The sequence below is a fragment of the Gorilla gorilla genome, chromosome 6 (assembly GCF_029281585.2).
Source record: "Gorilla gorilla gorilla isolate KB3781 chromosome 6, NHGRI_mGorGor1-v2.1_pri, whole genome shotgun sequence".
Lineage (NCBI taxonomy): Eukaryota > Metazoa > Chordata > Mammalia > Primates > Hominidae > Gorilla > Gorilla gorilla.
The window spans coordinates 75,133,807-75,150,439 of record NC_073230.2 but is presented as its reverse complement, the minus strand read 5'-3'; the positions used below and the strand labels follow the sequence as shown (position 1 = coordinate 75,150,439).

The window sequence follows — 16,633 nt, the reverse complement described above, 5'->3', positions numbered from 1 at the left end:
GCAAGGTCTTACTCTCTTGCCCTGGCTGGAGTGCAGTGGTGCGATCACAGCTCACTGCAGCCTTGAATTCCTGAGCCCAAGTGATCCTCCTGCCTCAGCCTCCCGAGTAGCTGGGACTCCAGGTTTTCACCACTGCGCCTAGCTAATTTTATATCTTTTTGTAGAGGTGGCATCTCTCTATGTTGCCCAGGCTGGTCTCAAAGTCTTGAGCTCAAGTGATCTCCTGCCTTGGCCTCCCAAAGTGCTGTGATTACAGGCATGAGCCGCAGTGCCTGGCTGACATTAGCATTCTTTATTTATTTATTTATTTATTTATTTTGAGATGGAATCTTGCTCTGTTGCCCAGGCTTGAGTGAAATGGTGCAATCTCAGCTCACTGCAACCTCGTCCTCCCAGGTTCAAGCAGTTCTGCCTCGGCCTCCTGAGTAGCTGGGATTACAGGTGCATGCCACCACACCCAGCTAATTTTTGTATTTTTTAGTAGAGATGGGGTTTTGCCATGTTAGCCAGGCTGGTCTCAAACTGCTGATCTCAGGTGATCTGCCCACTTCGGCCTCCCAACGTGCTGGGATTACAGGCGTGAGCCACCACACCTGGCCAGCATTTTTACTAGAAAGAAATGTGTTCAGGACGCATTAGAAACTAGCCAGTTGGACACAGAAGCCCCTGCTGCTCAGCTGTAAGCACCGCTATGCTGAAGCTTGGGGTGGTCCTACTCCGTCGTCACCGCCCTGCTCCTTGGAGTGACTTTTCTGGCCCTCTGCAGTCTACAGTGCTGCCTTGTGAAAGCTCCCTCAAGATTCTCTGTGACAGCCGGGCATGGTGGCTTACACCTATCATCCCAGCATTTTGGGAGGCCGAGGCAGGCAGATTACTTGAGATCAGGAGTTCAAGACCAGCCCAGCCAACTGGTGAAACTTCGTTTCTACCAAAAATACAAAAAATTAGCTGGGCGTGGTGGCGCACGCCTGTAATCCTAGCTACTCGGGAGACTGAGGCATGAGAAGCACCTGATGGTGGGAGGCAGAGGTTGCAGTGAGCTGAGATCGCACCGCTAACATTCTAGCCTGGGCAACAGAGCGAGACTCTGTCTCCAAAACAAAACAAAAGATTTTCTGTGAGAATGACTGCATCGGCCCCTCGGGTGGCAGCGCTTCTCCAGGGCAAGGTGAGGGGAAGCCCAGTGATGGGAGTGCTGCCTGGAGAGGAGTCAGTTCCAGTGGTGGGGGGCCCTGGGCTTTGGCTGAGGGCTGTGCGTTGGCAGCTGCTGTGCCTCTCACAGCCCTTCCCAGCTGCGCACGTCATGAGTGTCAGTGCGGAGTCCCAGGCCTACCTCCTCTGGGCCACTTTGTGACCATGTTTCTTGCCTGTGACAGGGTAATTTCAGGATCTAAATTGGTACACTTGGATGTTCTCAGCCCCAGGAGGCAGCTGTTCCCGTTCTAGGTTTGTTTTTTTTTTTTTTGGTAGAAATGGGGGCTTGTGATGTTGCCCAGTCTGGTCTCGAACTCCTGGGATCAAGTGATCCTCCCATCTTGGCCTCCCAATGTGCTGGGATTACACGCATGAGCCACCGTGCCCTGCTAATTTTCTTACTATTTTTTGTAATGCTGCGGTCTTGCTGTGTTGCCCAGGCTGGTCTTAAGCCATCCTCCTGCCTCAGCCTCCCAGAGTGCTGGGATTACATCCCCCTTCTTACCTTCTCTGCCGGAGGAGCCCCCGCAGTGTGTGAATGCTGAGTCATGCTATCTACTGAGTGCTGAACGGGCTCTGCCGCTCTGGTCCTAGGCTCCGTATGTGGATGTGATCTGTTTGAACAGCTACTACTCTTGGTATCACGACTACGGGCACCTGGAGTTGATTCAGCTGCAGCTGGCCACCCAGTTTGAGAACTGGTATAAGAAGTATCAGAAGCCCATTATTCAGAGCGAGTATGGAGCAGAAACGATTGCAGGGTTTCACCAGGTAAGCAGTGTTGAGCTTTCTGCTTGTGTGTTCTCTCAGGGCAGAGATGTCACTTGCCTCCTCCAGCCTGACCTGCGCCCACTGCACTGCTCCCCTCGCTTCAGCTTTGGGCTCTCCTCCCACGGCCCCGTCCACGTTCCCTCACTGCCAGCAGCCAGGCCTGTGCCCCACTCGCTTGGTCCTCAGAGGTGACCTCCTTACTGGCTTTGTTTCCAGATAGCCTCCTGTCACCCGTGCCCAAGTGGTCTTTCTAACAGATCCAAATTTGTATTTGTTTTTGAGACCGGATCTCTCTGTCACCCAGGCTGGAGTGTGGTGATGCGATCACTGCTCACTGCAGCCTTAACCTCCTGGGCTCAAGTGATCCTCCCACCTCAGCCTCCTGAGTAGCTGGGACCATAGGCACATGCCAACACGCCTGGCTAATTTTTTTACTTTTGTAGAGATGGGGTCTTGCCATGTTGCCCAGACTGGTCTTGAACTCCTGGCCTCAAGTGATCTGCCTCAGGCTCCCAAAGTGCTGGGATTACAGGTGTGAGCCTTTGCACCAGCCACAGATGAAAATTTTGGGAGTCCTGTCATTGGCTCCCCCAGGCCCACAGGACAAAGCCCTAACCTCTGGTCAGGACACTCAGTGTCCTCTGCTCTCTCCTGGGTTTTCATCCCCTTCTCCCCTCTATCCCAGCCACTGATCTGTTTCCACTGCCCTCGCTTGCTCTCCTGCTCTCGCTTGAGCTGTTTCTTCTGCCTGGAATGCCCATGTTGGCACCATAATCACCAACTAAAATATCCTTTTTCTTAATTTTCATATTTTAGATACAGGGTCTTGCTATGTTGTCCAGGCTGGTCTCAAACTCCTGGACTCAACTGATCTTCCTGCCTTGGCCTCCAAAAGTGCTGGAATTACAGGCATGATCCACTGTGCTAGCCTTTTTTTCTTTTTCTTTTTTTCAGAGTCTTGTTGTGTTGCCCAGGCTGGAGTGCAGTGGTGTCATCATAGCTCACTGCAGCCTTGAACTCCAGGGCTGAAGCAATTCTTCCACCTCAGCCTCCTGAGTAGCTGGGACGACAGGCATGAACCACCATGTGCAGCCTATTTTTAAATTTTTTTGTAAAGATGGAGTCTCACTATCAGGCTGGTCTAGAACTCCTGGCCTTATGTGATTGTCCTGCCTCAGACTCCCAAAGTGCTGGGAATCCAGGCATGAGACACCATGCCCAGCCTGTCGTCATTTTTTTAATCTATCTCATTTTTTTGTCCTCCTCACCAAAGATATGTTGGTTTGTCTTGTGAGGTTTTTTTTTCCTGTGGATTCCTGAACCCCATCCAGCCCCTCATTCCCACCCCAGCCAGCTCACACTTGTTTGTCACAGCTCCTGGTTGACACACAGGGAACAGCCACCCACAGTGGACTGCGCTGTTCTGTTTGCACCCTTAAATTTATCGTGCTTACAGAATGCCACTTCTGCAAACTAGTCAAGTAGGGGAAGTGGCTCTTGGATATGTTTGCTTGCGCATCCTCTTTGAAAAGGTAACCAGCTCTGAATTCTTTTTTTTTTTTTTGACACAGAGTTTCACTCTTGTCGCCTAGGCTGGAGTGCAGTGGCGCGATCTCGGCTCACTGCAATGTCCACCTCCTTGGTTCAAGCGATTCTCGTGCCTCATCCCGAGTAGCTGGGATTACAGGCATGCGCCACCACGCCCACCTCTTTTTGTATTTTTAGTAGAGATGAGGTTTCACCATGTTGGTCAGGCTGGTCTTGAACTCCTGACCTCAAGTGATCTGCCCGCCTTGGCCTCCCAAAGTGCTGGGATTACAGGCATGAGCCACCGTGCCAAGCCCCAGCTCTGAATTCTTAAGAAACTCTTGAGAGGGTCTAGGTCAGTGCTGATAGAACCTCTGCAGTGCTGGGCATGGTGGCTCACACCTGGAATGCTGGCACTTTGGGAGGCCAAGGTCAGAGGATCTCTTGAGCCCAGGAGTTTGAGACCAGTCTGTGCAACATAGACCCCATCTCTACAAAAAATTTAAAATTAGTTGGGCATGGTTATGAGTGCTTGTAGTCCAAGCCACTTGGGAGGCTGAGGTGGGAGGATTGTTTGAGCCCAGTAGGTCAAGGCTGCATTCAGCTATGATTGCACCACTGTACTCCCACCTGGGTGACAGAGTGAGACCTTGTTTTAAAAAATAAAAAAAAACAAACTCTTGCAATGATGGAAATGTTCTATATTTGCACTGTCTGAAATGGTACACACTAGCTACACATGGCTACTGAGGTCTTGATATATGACTAGGATAACTGAATTGATTTAGTTTAATTAAAGATATTTTTTTGAGACAGCCTCACTCTGTTGCCCAGGCTGGAGTGCAGTGGCATAATCACAGCTCACTGCTCAACCTCCTGGGCTCAAGTGATCCTCCCTCCTTAGCCCCAAGTAGCTTGAACTGCAGGCGTGCACCACCACGCCTGGCTAATATTTTGACTTTTTGTAGAGACTGGGTCTCACTGTGTTGCCTAGACTAGTCTTGAAATCCTGGGCTGAAGTGATCCTCTTGTCTCGACCTCCAAAAGTGCTGGTATTACAGACCTGAGGTACCATGCCCAGCCTGGTTTGGTTGAGTTTAATTTAATTTATATATATATATATATTTATTAGAAACAGGGTCTCACTGTGTCACCCAAACTGGAGTGCAGTGGTGTGAACACAGCTCACTGTCGCTTTGATCTCTGGGGCTCAAGCAGTCCTCCAACCTCAGCCTCCCAAGTAGCTGGGACCACAGATGTGTGCCACTAGGCTTGGCTAATTTTTGTACTTTTTGTAGAGATGGGGTCTTGCTATGTTGCCCAGGCTGGTCTTGAACACCTGGGCTCAAGCAGTCCTCCCACCTCAGCCTCCCAAATTGCTGGGATGACAGACATGAGCCACTGCACCTGACTGAAAGACATATTTTTGCCTGTAGTGTAGTTTAGCCTTAAGACTGTACCAGCAGATAGAGGTGGAAAAGTAATGTGAAACGAATGTCAAATTACGTTTATAAATAAAGCAGCTGCTCATTAAGGTTGTTTTTTTTTTAAACCTCCTTTTTTATTCTGGGTTACATCATTCCCTGGCTGTCTTTACCCCAGCATCAGTGAGTCCTACAGTCACTATAGCCCCCTGCGAAGACAGATATTTTGGTCACCATCAAGTGGATCTTTATTTTTATCTAACATTTACAATTCTGCCAGTTCTGACTCTTACATTCTCTTTGCCTTGAATCCCAGGATCCACCTCTGATGTTCACTGAAGAGTACCAGAAAAGTCTGCTAGAGCAGTACCATCTGGGTCTGGATCAAAAACGCAGAAAATACGTGGTTGGAGAGCTCATTTGGAATTTTGCCGATTTCATGACTGAACAGTGTAAGTGGCAGTTTGGCTCATGGGATAATGTACCCGTCCTTATTTTTTCAGGTTGCCTTTCCAATTCTGGCCATTTCAATTGTAAGAATATTGGAAACAAATTTGGGGAAGCTGGTTTAATCCATGTAGGTTGCGTTGAGAATTTTCTAGGAAAAGTAAGTTGTGTTTAGGAAGTAGGAAAGCAATCAGGCCCCCGCCTCCCAAATACGGTCAAAAAGCAAACAGGAGAGTCAGCTATAGTGAATCGGAAATGGCTGGCTTGCCTTTTCCTTGTCTATTTTGTAGCCAAGGAGGAAGGAAAAACGGGACCTCATCATGGATTTACTTTTGGGATACACTCATTATTCCATAGAAGGGTACAAAGCCTGAGAAACTTAAGGTATTTCAGTCTGTTGTATATTACTTGCGAAAAGCAGGTTTATCAAATACAGGTGAGTTTCAACGCATCTTGAATTTGGCAGCATTTACAAGTCTTCAGGCCAGGTGTGGTGGCTCACGCCTGTAATCCCAGCACTTTGGGAGGTCAGGGTGGGAGGATTGCTTGAGGCCAGGAGTTCAAGACCAGCCTGTTCAGCATAGCGAGACCCCATCTCTACAAAAAATAAACAGATTAGCTAGGCGTGGTGGTGTGTGCCTGTAGTCTCAGCTGCTTGGGAGGCTGAGGCAGGCGGATAACCTGAGCACAGGAGTTGGAGGCTGCAGTGAACTATGATTGCACCACTGCACGAGAGCCTGGACAACAGAGTGAGACTTGTCTTTAAAACACAAGATTGGTCTTCAAAGAGAATAACATCTGCGGTGTCTTGTGAGGATGGATGAGGGGCTGCCAAGTTCGCAATGAATGTGTCCCATTTCTTCTTAGTTTATGGACTTACCATAAACTGAAGATAGCAGTTTGGTGGGTTGGAGAAGCATGTGGTAATGGTGGGAATTATAATACATTACTTACAGGGAAAGACAGGCCTTTGAAAGGTAAAGCGTAAGAGTGAGAATGGAATACGGATGAATGAATGAACAAGATGAGGTGAGAAGGAAGAGGTAAAGGGAAAAGGAGAACAGGAAGCTGTCCTCTGCGTGGCACCTGTGATAAATGGTTTCTGGGGACATCCCTGATGGCAGTTTTGTGGAGAGGTGCGAGGCTTTATGTGGTAAGAAATGAGCTGCAGGCTGGGCACAGTGGCTCACGCCTGTGATCCCAGCACTTTGGGAGGCCAAGGTGGACAGATCACCTGAGGTCAGGAGTTTGAGACCAGCATGGCCAACATGGAGAAACCCCGTTCTACTAAAAATACAAAATTAGCCGGGCGTGTTAGCTCATGCCTGTAATGCCAGCCACTTGGGAGACTGAGGCATGAGAATCTGTTGAACCTGGGAGATGGAGGTTGCAATGAGCTAAGATCACACCACTGTACTCCAGCTTGGGCAATAGAGTGAGACTCTTTTGCCCTCCCGATGGGTGGAGGTGGGTTGCAACCTCCACCTCCCAGGTTCAAGCAATTCTCCTGCCTCAGCCTCCCGATTAACTGGGATTACAGGCATGCGCCACCACACCCGGCTAATTTTGTATTTTTAGTAGAGACGGGGTTTCTCCATGTTGGTCAGGCTGGGCTTGAACTACCGACTTCAGGTGATCCGCACATCTGGGCCTCCCAAAGTGCTGGGATTACAGGCATTAGCCACCATGGCCAGCTGAGACTCGGTCTTAAAAAGAAAAAAGAAATGAGCTGCATCACGTTGGGCAAGTCACCTAAGCTTTTCATAAGCCTGTCCAGTGGGGATAATGCCACCTCCTTGTTGGTGTTGTAAGGGCTGCATTTGATGAAGTACTTGGCGATGCCTGTGTTCACTTATGGAAGAAACAGTCTTGAACCTTTTGGTGGGGAAAGCCCCCTTTCCATTTAACATTTCCATTTAGTGGTGGTCTTACTGGGGACAGAGAATGTCCTGAGAGCACAGCCCTGACAGGTCGTTGCCAGCTGTGCTCCTCCACCAGGCTCAGCTCAGGCCTAATGACCACCGGTGGTGGGTGCTGCCAAGCTGGACGTCAGCCCCGGCGGACTTTGAACTCCATGAGTAGGTCCCACGCAGGGACCTGTGGCTGGCCAGGACCCTGGCTCCCACTAGGCACTATCTCTTCAGAAAGGCCCAAGGCTTTTCAAGGGTAACTGTCCCAGATACCCCTAGCCCTCTGCCTACCCAGTTACCAGACAGCTGGGTACCCCAGCATGTAAACCTTAGTTTGCAAATAAAAGATAAACTTTTAGTGCTTTTTTTTTTTTGGAGATGGAGTCTCACTCTGTCGCCCAGACTGGAGTGCAGTGGCACAATCTCAGCTCACTGCAACCTCTGCGTCCTGGGTTCAAGCGATTCTCCTGCCCCAGCCTCCTGAGTAGCTGGGACCACAGGCACCCACCACCATGCCTGGATAATTTTTGTATTTTTAGTAGAGATGAGGTTTCACCATATTGTCCAGGCTGGTCTTGAACTCCTGACCTTGTGATCCGCCTGCTTTGTCCTCCCAGAGTGCTGGGATTACAGGCATGAGCCAATGTGCCCAGCCAGTTTTTGTATTTTTAATAGAGGAGGGTTTCCTCATGTTGGCCAGGCTGATCTTGAACTCCTGACCTCAGGTGATCCACCTGCCTCAGCCTCCCAAAGCACTGGGATTACAGGCGTTGGCCACCACACCTAGCCACTGTTTTGGGTTTTTTCCCCTAACAGACTAGAAAACTAGAAATTAACACACCAGGGAACCTGGGTGTTTGGGCAGAGCAGTGGTATTTAAATATTTCAACCCATAAATTGTCACTTCAGAGCAAGCATCGTGAAACTGTAAGAGGACATTTGGCTGAGCATGGTGGCTTGTGCTTATAATCCCAGCACTTTAGGGAGGCTAAGGAGGGCAGATTGCTTGAGTCCAGTAGTTTGAGACCAGCCTGGACAACATAATGAGACCTTGTCTTTACTAAAAAATAAAAATAAAAGATTACCGGGCATGGTGGTGCTGGAGAGGCTGAGGCAGGAGGATTGCCTGAGCCCAGGAGGTTGAGGCTGCAGTGAGCTATGATTGTGTCACCGCATTCCAGCCTGGGCAACAGGGAGAAAAAAGAAAAAAAAAGACATTTCTATTTAGTGCCTACCTTAGCTCCAGACTGGTTCTAACTTGACCCATCAGAAGTCATCTGAATCGCTTTGTGTCTTTTTTTGTTTTTTTGTAGCACCGACGAGAGTGCTGGGGAATAAAAAGGGGATCTTCACTCGGCAGAGACAACCAAAAAGTGCAGCGTTCCTTTTGCGAGAGAGATACTGGAAGATTGCCAATGAAACCAGGTATCCCCACTCAGTAGCCAAGTCACAATGTTTGGAAAACAGCCCGTTTACTTGAGCAAGACTGATACCACCTGCGTGTCCCTTCCTCCCCGAGTCAGGGCGACTTCCACAGCAGCAGAACAAGTGCCTCCTGGACTGTTCACGGCAGACCAGAACGTTTCTGGCCTGGGTTTTGTGGTCATCTATGCTAGCAGGGAACACTAAAGGTGGAAATAAAAGATTTTCTATTATGGAAATAAAGAGTTGGCATGAAAATGGCTACTGAAAAGCATCTGAAATCATTTCTGTGCGTCACGCTGTTTTCAGAGCTTTAACTGTGTGTGGACTTTTGAGAAACTGCTGCTCCAACACCCCCCACCACGTTCAGAGCAGCTGGTTCCCAAGGGCATCTGCAGGAATAGCCCCATGGTCCTAGGGCCACCGTGTTTGTGTAGCAAACCAGGCCAGCCTCGACAGGGAGTGAGTGAGTAGAAGACTTTCACAGCTGCTGTTCGACTCCTCAGATGAGCTAAAGTCCCACATGTACCAACAAATTCATAGAAACGCTGTCATTGTTGCAGCACTTAACAGGGTCTACGTGCCAGTTTCTACATAGTTAAGCTGGCAGTGTCTGAATTGGAAGGTTAGAGGTAACTGGTTCTCCCAGAACATTGTTTTGACCTCAGCCATAGGGTCTTGACAGAAATGGACAGATGAGTGTAAAAGCCCATTGGCTTTATCATAACGGATGCCACTGAATGTGACAAGACCTCCTTAAACAACTTTGCCTACAAATCAGCATTCCATGCCTTTACACCCCAAAATGACACTACCTGCCCCCTCCCAGAGCACAGTCTTTCCTTAAGGAATCTGTCCTCCCTCTCTTCCTGGGCTCCAGTAAGGCAAGGATGGTGCATCAATTCTGATTTGAAGTATATGCTTTGGAAAAATACTCCTTTTGGTGTCCAGTCAGTTGAAAGACAATGAACCAATACAGTTTGTTTTGTTTGTTTTGAGACAGTCTTGCTCCGTCGCCCAGGCTGGAGTGCAGTGGCGCAATCTTGGCTCACTGCAACCTCCACCTCTGGGGTTCAAGCAATTCTCCTGCCTCATCCTCCCAAGTAGGTGGAACTACAGGCATCTGCCACCATTCCCAGCTAAATTTTTAAAAATATTTTTAGTAGAGATGGGGTTTCACCATGTTGGCCAGGCTGGTTTCGAACTCTTGACCTCAGGTGATCTGCTTGCCTCAGCCTCCCCAGGTGCTGGGATTATAGGCGTGAGCCACCGTGCCCGGCCTCCAATATGGTTCTTGCTATAGAACTTGATTTTCCCCTCTCTTGTGGTTGAGCCCTGTGTCTCCACACAGACCCTCCTTTTTAGCTTTCCTGTGCAAGCTCCATGAAAGAAAGAAAAAAGTTAATTTCATGTGGTTTTATTAGGCATCGTCAGTTCATTTTTTAAAAATGAGAGTGTAGTCAGTTCCAATTAGGAATCTAGAGCTTCTGTATTTTTTTTTTTATCAACTTCTTCTCTTTAGTTTTTCAAAGGAATCAAGTTTTGTGTTCCAGTATGTCAAAGTATAATGAATAAAACTTAGTTGACAAACATTAAGAAAAGTTAAAGGTAATAGACACATTTAAATGGTTTACAAATTAGGGGCAGTCCATTGTTTTTTTTCTTGAGATGGAGTCTTCCTCTGTCGCCTAGGCTGCAGTGCAGTGGCGTGATCTCGTCTCACTGCAACCTCTGCCTCCCTGGTTCAAGCAATTCTCCTGCCTCAGCTTCCTGAATAGCTGGGATTACAGGCGCACACCACAATCCTGGCTAATTTTTCTGTATTTTTTAGTAGAGGCAGGTTTCACCATGTTGGCCAGGCTGGTCTTGAACTCCTGACCTCAAGTGATCCACCCGCCTCTACCTCCCAAAGTGCTGGGATTACAGGCATGAGCCATTGCACCCAGTGGGGGCAGTCCCTTTCCACAGGTCTTGAGCTCCAGCACAGAACACACTTGTTCTATTCCGTGAAGTATGGCTCAGCTGTATTTCCAACGGATTCATCTTTCTTGCCGATGCTACCTTTTTAGAGGATTATACAGGGAGTATTCAAGGTAAGCTAAAGTAAAACTATGGAAAAACAGCTCATTAATACATTCTGAGTGTTCACAGAACTGTAGGCAGTGACACATTTTGTCATTAATTCTTGACAATCACATACACCGTAAACCTACAGGAATTCCAAGAACTAGAGGTCTAAGGACTCTGAATCTTCTGCAAGTTACATATGATTTAAGAGAAAAAGAATCAACCCTGTATACCTTAGAAATGAGGTTACAGTATTGACTTCAAGAATATAAGGCTCCTACTGAGTCTAAAAAGACTTCGTTTCAGTTCTTTTGGAATGCAACCCTGCAGTTTAAGAATAATGGGAGCACAACTTCCACAGGTAACTTCTACATTTATTTTATACCAAAAAAGTTATGTGCAACAAATAAACATTCTTACATATTTACATTTGGTTTTATTTACCAGTTAGCAAAACAGTGCCTTAAATCTCTGATAAAGAGTATTTCTATCTAGATTAAAGGGGAAACCTGCCCAGTGAACTCCATTTTAAATGACTGTTTACTCTGGAGCTTAAAGCACTAGTAAGAAATATTTCTGATGGAACATACTACACAGATCATATACCTAATACTTAGGCCATGCTTAATACAGTTTTATAACAAAATATTTCACCTTTTCTGGGCGAATTTGTAGTAAAAAATGTTTAACCAAGTAGCCGGGGCTCCCACCCTTGCCCCTTTTGTTTGATGGAAGGGTAGTTCTCACAATTAGAAACCATAAGTGCTGCCTGAGGTGTCTGAAATGTTTCACCCATGCCTGTGTGTTAGAGAAAAAGACATGAGGACAGAAATTGCATATTAGGTCATTAGGTCTTTTTCCCCAAATAGGTTACCAGAAATCACAGTGGGTCTCCTTGTTGGCATCTAATAATGATCTTCCAAGACAAGATCTCCTGTCACTCTTGGTACCAATCTAAGTTATGAAGTAATTGCTGAAGATAACTCTGTACTTTTGCAAATAGTCTTTTCCAAAACTAAATGAAAAACAAAAGTCAACAAATAGTTTTTATTTTTATTTTTTTATTTGAGACAGAGTTTCACTCATTGCCCAGGCTGGAGTGCAATGGCACAACTGTGGCTCACTGCAACCTCCACCTACTGGGTTCAAGCAATTCTCCTGCCTCAGCCTTTGGAGGGGCTGGCATTACAGGTGCCCGCCACCATGCCCAGCTAATTTTTGTATTTTTAGTAAAGACGGTTCCACTATGTCGGTCAGGCTGATCTCGAACTTCTGACCTCAGGTGATCCAACCGCCTCGGCCTCCCAAAGTGCTGGGATTACAGGTGTGAGCCACCATGCCCAGCCAGCAAACAGTTAATTTCACTGTAGTCTTGGTCCTCTTTGAATGCAGTCTCTCTTTTTTTTTTTTTTTTTGGGACAGTCTCACTCTGTTGGCCAGGCTGGAGTGCAGCGGCACGATCTTGACTCACTGCAACCTCTGTCTCCTGGGCTCAAGCAATTCTCCTCCCTCAGCCTCCCGAGTAGCTGGGATTACAGGGGTGTGCCACTGCGCCTGGCTAATTTTTGTATTTTTAGTAGAGATGGGGTTTCACTATGCTGGCCAGGATGGTCTTGAACTCCTGACCTTAGGTAATCCACCCACCTCGGCCTCCCAAAGTGCTGGGATTATAGGCGTGAGCCACCGTGCCCGGCCGAATGTAGTTTCTTTGAATGAAAATAGTCAATGCTTTGAACATCATTTGAAAGTAATGAATTTAAGGAGAGGACACATGTATGAAGGAACAGTGATTCTGGGCACACAGCTAGTTAAACCTGAGTTATTTCACCGGAAATTTACCTTTAGTGAGAGCAACTAGCTGTAATGCAAAACAAATGAAATCCTCCAAATCACCTAGATTCCCTAGAATTTATCATCTAACCCCAATTCCTGTTATTTCTTCAAATGATATTTGTGAACATCAAGTCAATAAATGGCTTCATTTGGAACAAATCACTTAAAAAAGATGAAGCATGGAATTACTGCTAAAAACAAATGTTTCCCCTTGTCTGTCCTTTAACACTGGTGGCTAGTAATGCTGCAGTGTTCAAATATTCAGTCTAAAACAGGCAAAACAATCTTCTAATTTTGTAACACTGGTGATTCCCCCCCTCTTCTGGGCAGAATCGGAGGTATAGAAAGGAATCTGAATTCTCCAGGGCAAAAAACACCCAATTAACACCCACCAGGATTCTGTTACTGAGACACTGGCATTACAATGCTGTCATGACAGGCAGTACATGTTCCTCTCTCAGTGAGAAAAAGGGTATTAATTCGACTGGGCCATAGGAATGTGGCAAAAGTTTTTATACAACTGAAACAGTGGTTTCCCCGAGGCTTAGAAAAGCAAAGGAAAAACTGGAAGGGTCTGGCTGACCATTTTCCCATGTTTTCTCAGGTAAGAGTTGAAGATATTTGCAAGAATGCAACATCAAGACAAGCTTTAACTATACTCTGTTGACTGATACAAAATAGGATGAAAAACCATTGGATATTGGGACACGAACTTGTTTAGCACAACCGATGTTATGTATACCACAGTTTTAACCATTAGGCCATTTCCACTGTAGCTTAGAAAAAAGAACCAGAGGACTGCCTTGGTAGAGCTGGATGCGCTGCTACAAGATGGCCTCACTGTACAGCCCTCAAACGTGAGGACTTCTTTCTCCATAGACACCAGATGGCCAATCAGTACTTTCTAGAGTTCTTTAACTACTTCAGAATGCAAGAACAGTACATACATACTCCAACAGCCATTGAAAGATTCACATTCATGGGAAAACACAAGTCTTGATGAAATCTTGACTTAAGCTCTCTTTTAAGAAACTGGTTGAAACTGGTGAAAAGTTCATTACGATTTGGACTTGATACCTGCCTCGGGCCAGAAGACCTACGTTGCATCAATTCTGAGTCAGTTGGAAGCTACGGAATTGTTGCTGACTCTACACATTTGAGTTTACAGAGCAGAGCCCGTCCCCTCCCTTCAAAGAGAAGGCAAATAAAGCACTCAAGAGATACTGGTCTCATTGACTATTTTTAACATAAAATGATTAATCAGGTTGGAAGCAAAAACATTACTGCTGCTTCTCAACCAGAGGATTAAGTGATCACACAGGACCCTTCTGCAGAGTGCAGGTTTTCTACCTGACGGTGAAGAAAGGAGGGAAGGACACTTCTTCTGCCCAAGGTCAACACGCAAAATATTTGGTTTGAGATTTAAGACAGAAGGCACTTTTAACATTCTGATATCAGATGTTAACCATACAAACATCCTGTCACAATTTCATTTGGGTGTACTCAAATCCCCTTACAAAAGTCTTCTTACTGCATGTGTGTCATTATGAGAGCAGTGGCGACATGAGCAGATTTCGCCTTGAGATGTGTCTACCTGTTGCTATTCTCCCGATGAAGCAAACTGGGCAGCATGTTAGCCCTGAAGGTTATAAATCCAGTATTTGACTGCAAAACAATTAAATTAGACATCTGAGTGGTTAGTGCAGAAAGAAACAATTAGCAAGAACACTGGCTCCCACTCCGGAGCGATGGGGCTTGGACTGGTCTTTTCCATCATAATACTCTTTGCTTGACTGGCACCAACGTTAAGGAAAAATATCTGCATGAAAATTCAACTAGTGGAAGAAACTTTACCTAAAAATGCCATGTTTATATTTCCAGCTTTTCTCCAAAGAAAAATACCCATTTTCCCATCCTTAGTGTCTGAAGGCCTTGGACTTGAAGGTCTGGCCACATGACTCATTCTGTAAGGTTAACAACTGGCCCAGTTTTATGACTGAACACAAACTGGACTTGAACGTTCCAATTCAATTTTTTCCTTTCAGAAGAGGGAGATGAAAGGGAACCGACCACCCTGTTATTATTTTTTTCGCCCTATTATTTGCTGCAACCACGGCTGCCAGTACTTTTCACAAGATGCTGTGTATAGGCTATTTTCACTATCTCCTCAGTCAACGCTGAGCTGACAGTTCTTCAGTGCTACACTCCAACTAAACTGTACAGTAAGTTCTGCAGAAATGGATCTAATATTTCTACCTTTATTTACAAATATCACAAATGGATTCTAGTTGAATCTACATGTTTAAATCCATCGGCTAAAAACATATTACATATTGTAAACATGGCAATATTTAATACAGTATCTATTCTAGAATATTTTCATGTCATGATCACATTTGTTATACCTGAAATTGAATTTATACACATTAAAGAATTACTAGCAGTGGTTGCTCACTTTACAATTGAGGGCAGGGGGCTAGGGCTACATTTTATCATTTCAGAAACACTTCAAAGTAAAGTTAAAGCTTGTCTTTGATTGGCTCGGTGTATCCTTTTTGTATCCATATTTAAAATGAAGACTGACACAGAAAATAGCGAGGGCCCCTTCTAATTTACCGGATTTTTAAAAATCAGTTTGAGATTCTTAGGGAAAGTGTCTGTTGTGAATAATAATAATAATAATAATAATAAAAACCTGCTGCAAAATAAACTGAATGGGAAGGGGCTTGAGACTGTTAGGGTGGAGTCTGTCGGGCGTCAGTCCTGCTTGGGTTGCAGCTGCCGCTTCCAGGCCTCGTTCAAGTAAACTAATCGTTTGTAGTTGATAATGAGAAGAAGGAAGTTCAGCATGTACGTGACGATGCAGATGATGCAGAACTCCTTCAGCACAAAGTACAGAATGTAGGCCAGGTACAGGGACCCCACGACCGACATGATGGAGGACGTCATGAGGATCAAAGCCGCCACAGCGCTTGCTGTCATGCCTGTAAGAGAAGAGATGCAGGCTCAGTCAGGCCTTGGTGCTAGAGAGAGGCTTTCTGAGTGACAAGGAATAACACTGTGTGACTTGCTGCAGTGTTTGAATACTGATCTTCCTGCCAACTCTGAAAATTGAGAACAGAAATACTGCTCTGTTTTGTTAAAATTATACAGGTTGACTCTGCAGTTGATAATGCCAGGTTTTGGGGTTTTTGAGATGGAGTCTCACTCTATCGCCCAGGCTGGAGTGCAGTGGCACAATCTCAACTCATGCAACCTCTACCTCCTGAGTTTAAGCAATTCTCCTGCCTCAGCCTCCCAAGTAGCCAGGATTACAGGCACGTGCCACCACGCCTGGCTGATTTTTTGTTGGCCAGGCTGGTCTCCAACTCCTAACCTCAGGTGATCCTCCTGCCTCAGCCTCCCAAAGTGCCGGGATTACAGGCATAGGCCACCATGCCCAGCCAAATGCCAGTTTTATAGCTGTGATGTTTTTGATTTCTCAGTCTTTCAGGTGAAACATTACTAATTTCACAAACTAGCCTAGTTGAAAATATGCACACAAAGAAAACATGCAATTTCACAATCACATTAAGCAATGAAGCTGACTTGTAACATCAACAGCCCCAAGACACCAAATGAATAATGGGACATGAGGACCACAACCTTTTTCTTCCGAGCTGCACACATTTGGTGAGAACCTTCTCTGGAATTTCACTACATCCTGCCCATCTGTGGAAAGTAAAATTTGCTTTTCCATGTTTAGATCAAATTGATTAAAAATCCACAATGAGAGGTGACTACACCAACAAGCTGCTGAAGAGAGAAAAAGAAACTCTTGATAAACATTTCAGGAAGGGCTCACCCTGGTGGATAAGGGAAACCACATTTTGCCCGTTGGCTGCATGTGGGTCAAACCTGATCAAGAAAAATGGTGGACATGTGTGCTAAATCCAGGCTCTCAATACAAAAAGGCACCTGAAGCCACGCACAGTGGCTCATGCCTGTAATGCTAGCACTTTGGGAGGCTAAGGCAGGCAGATCATTTGAGGTCAGGAG

The 16,633-nt window shown here is 46.1% G+C and overlaps 2 protein-coding genes across 7 annotated transcripts in view; one reads left to right on the top strand and one right to left on the bottom strand.

The window, feature by feature from the left end:
* GUSB (glucuronidase beta) overlaps positions 1-8,966 on the top strand; it is an 87,248-nt gene extending 78,282 nt beyond the window's left edge. For all 6 annotated transcript variants that reach the window (XM_063708576.1, XM_055346959.2, XM_063708577.1 and 3 more), the window contains 3 exons: positions 1,789-1,965; positions 5,233-5,368; positions 8,587-8,966. In XM_063708576.1, coding sequence (XP_063564646.1) covers positions 1,789-1,965; positions 5,233-5,368; positions 8,587-8,753 — 480 coding nt within the window. In that variant the 3' untranslated portion in view covers positions 8,754-8,966. The remainder of the gene's footprint in view (positions 1-1,788; positions 1,966-5,232; positions 5,369-8,586) is intronic.
* Positions 8,967-11,115: 2,149 nt separating this feature from the next.
* VKORC1L1 (vitamin K epoxide reductase complex subunit 1 like 1) overlaps positions 11,116-16,633 on the bottom strand; it is an 85,104-nt gene continuing 79,586 nt past the window's right edge. Inside the window, exon 3 of the mRNA XM_031012803.3 lies at positions 11,116-15,579. Coding sequence (XP_030868663.1) covers positions 15,353-15,579 — 227 coding nt within the window. The 3' untranslated portion in view covers positions 11,116-15,352. The remainder of the gene's footprint in view (positions 15,580-16,633) is intronic.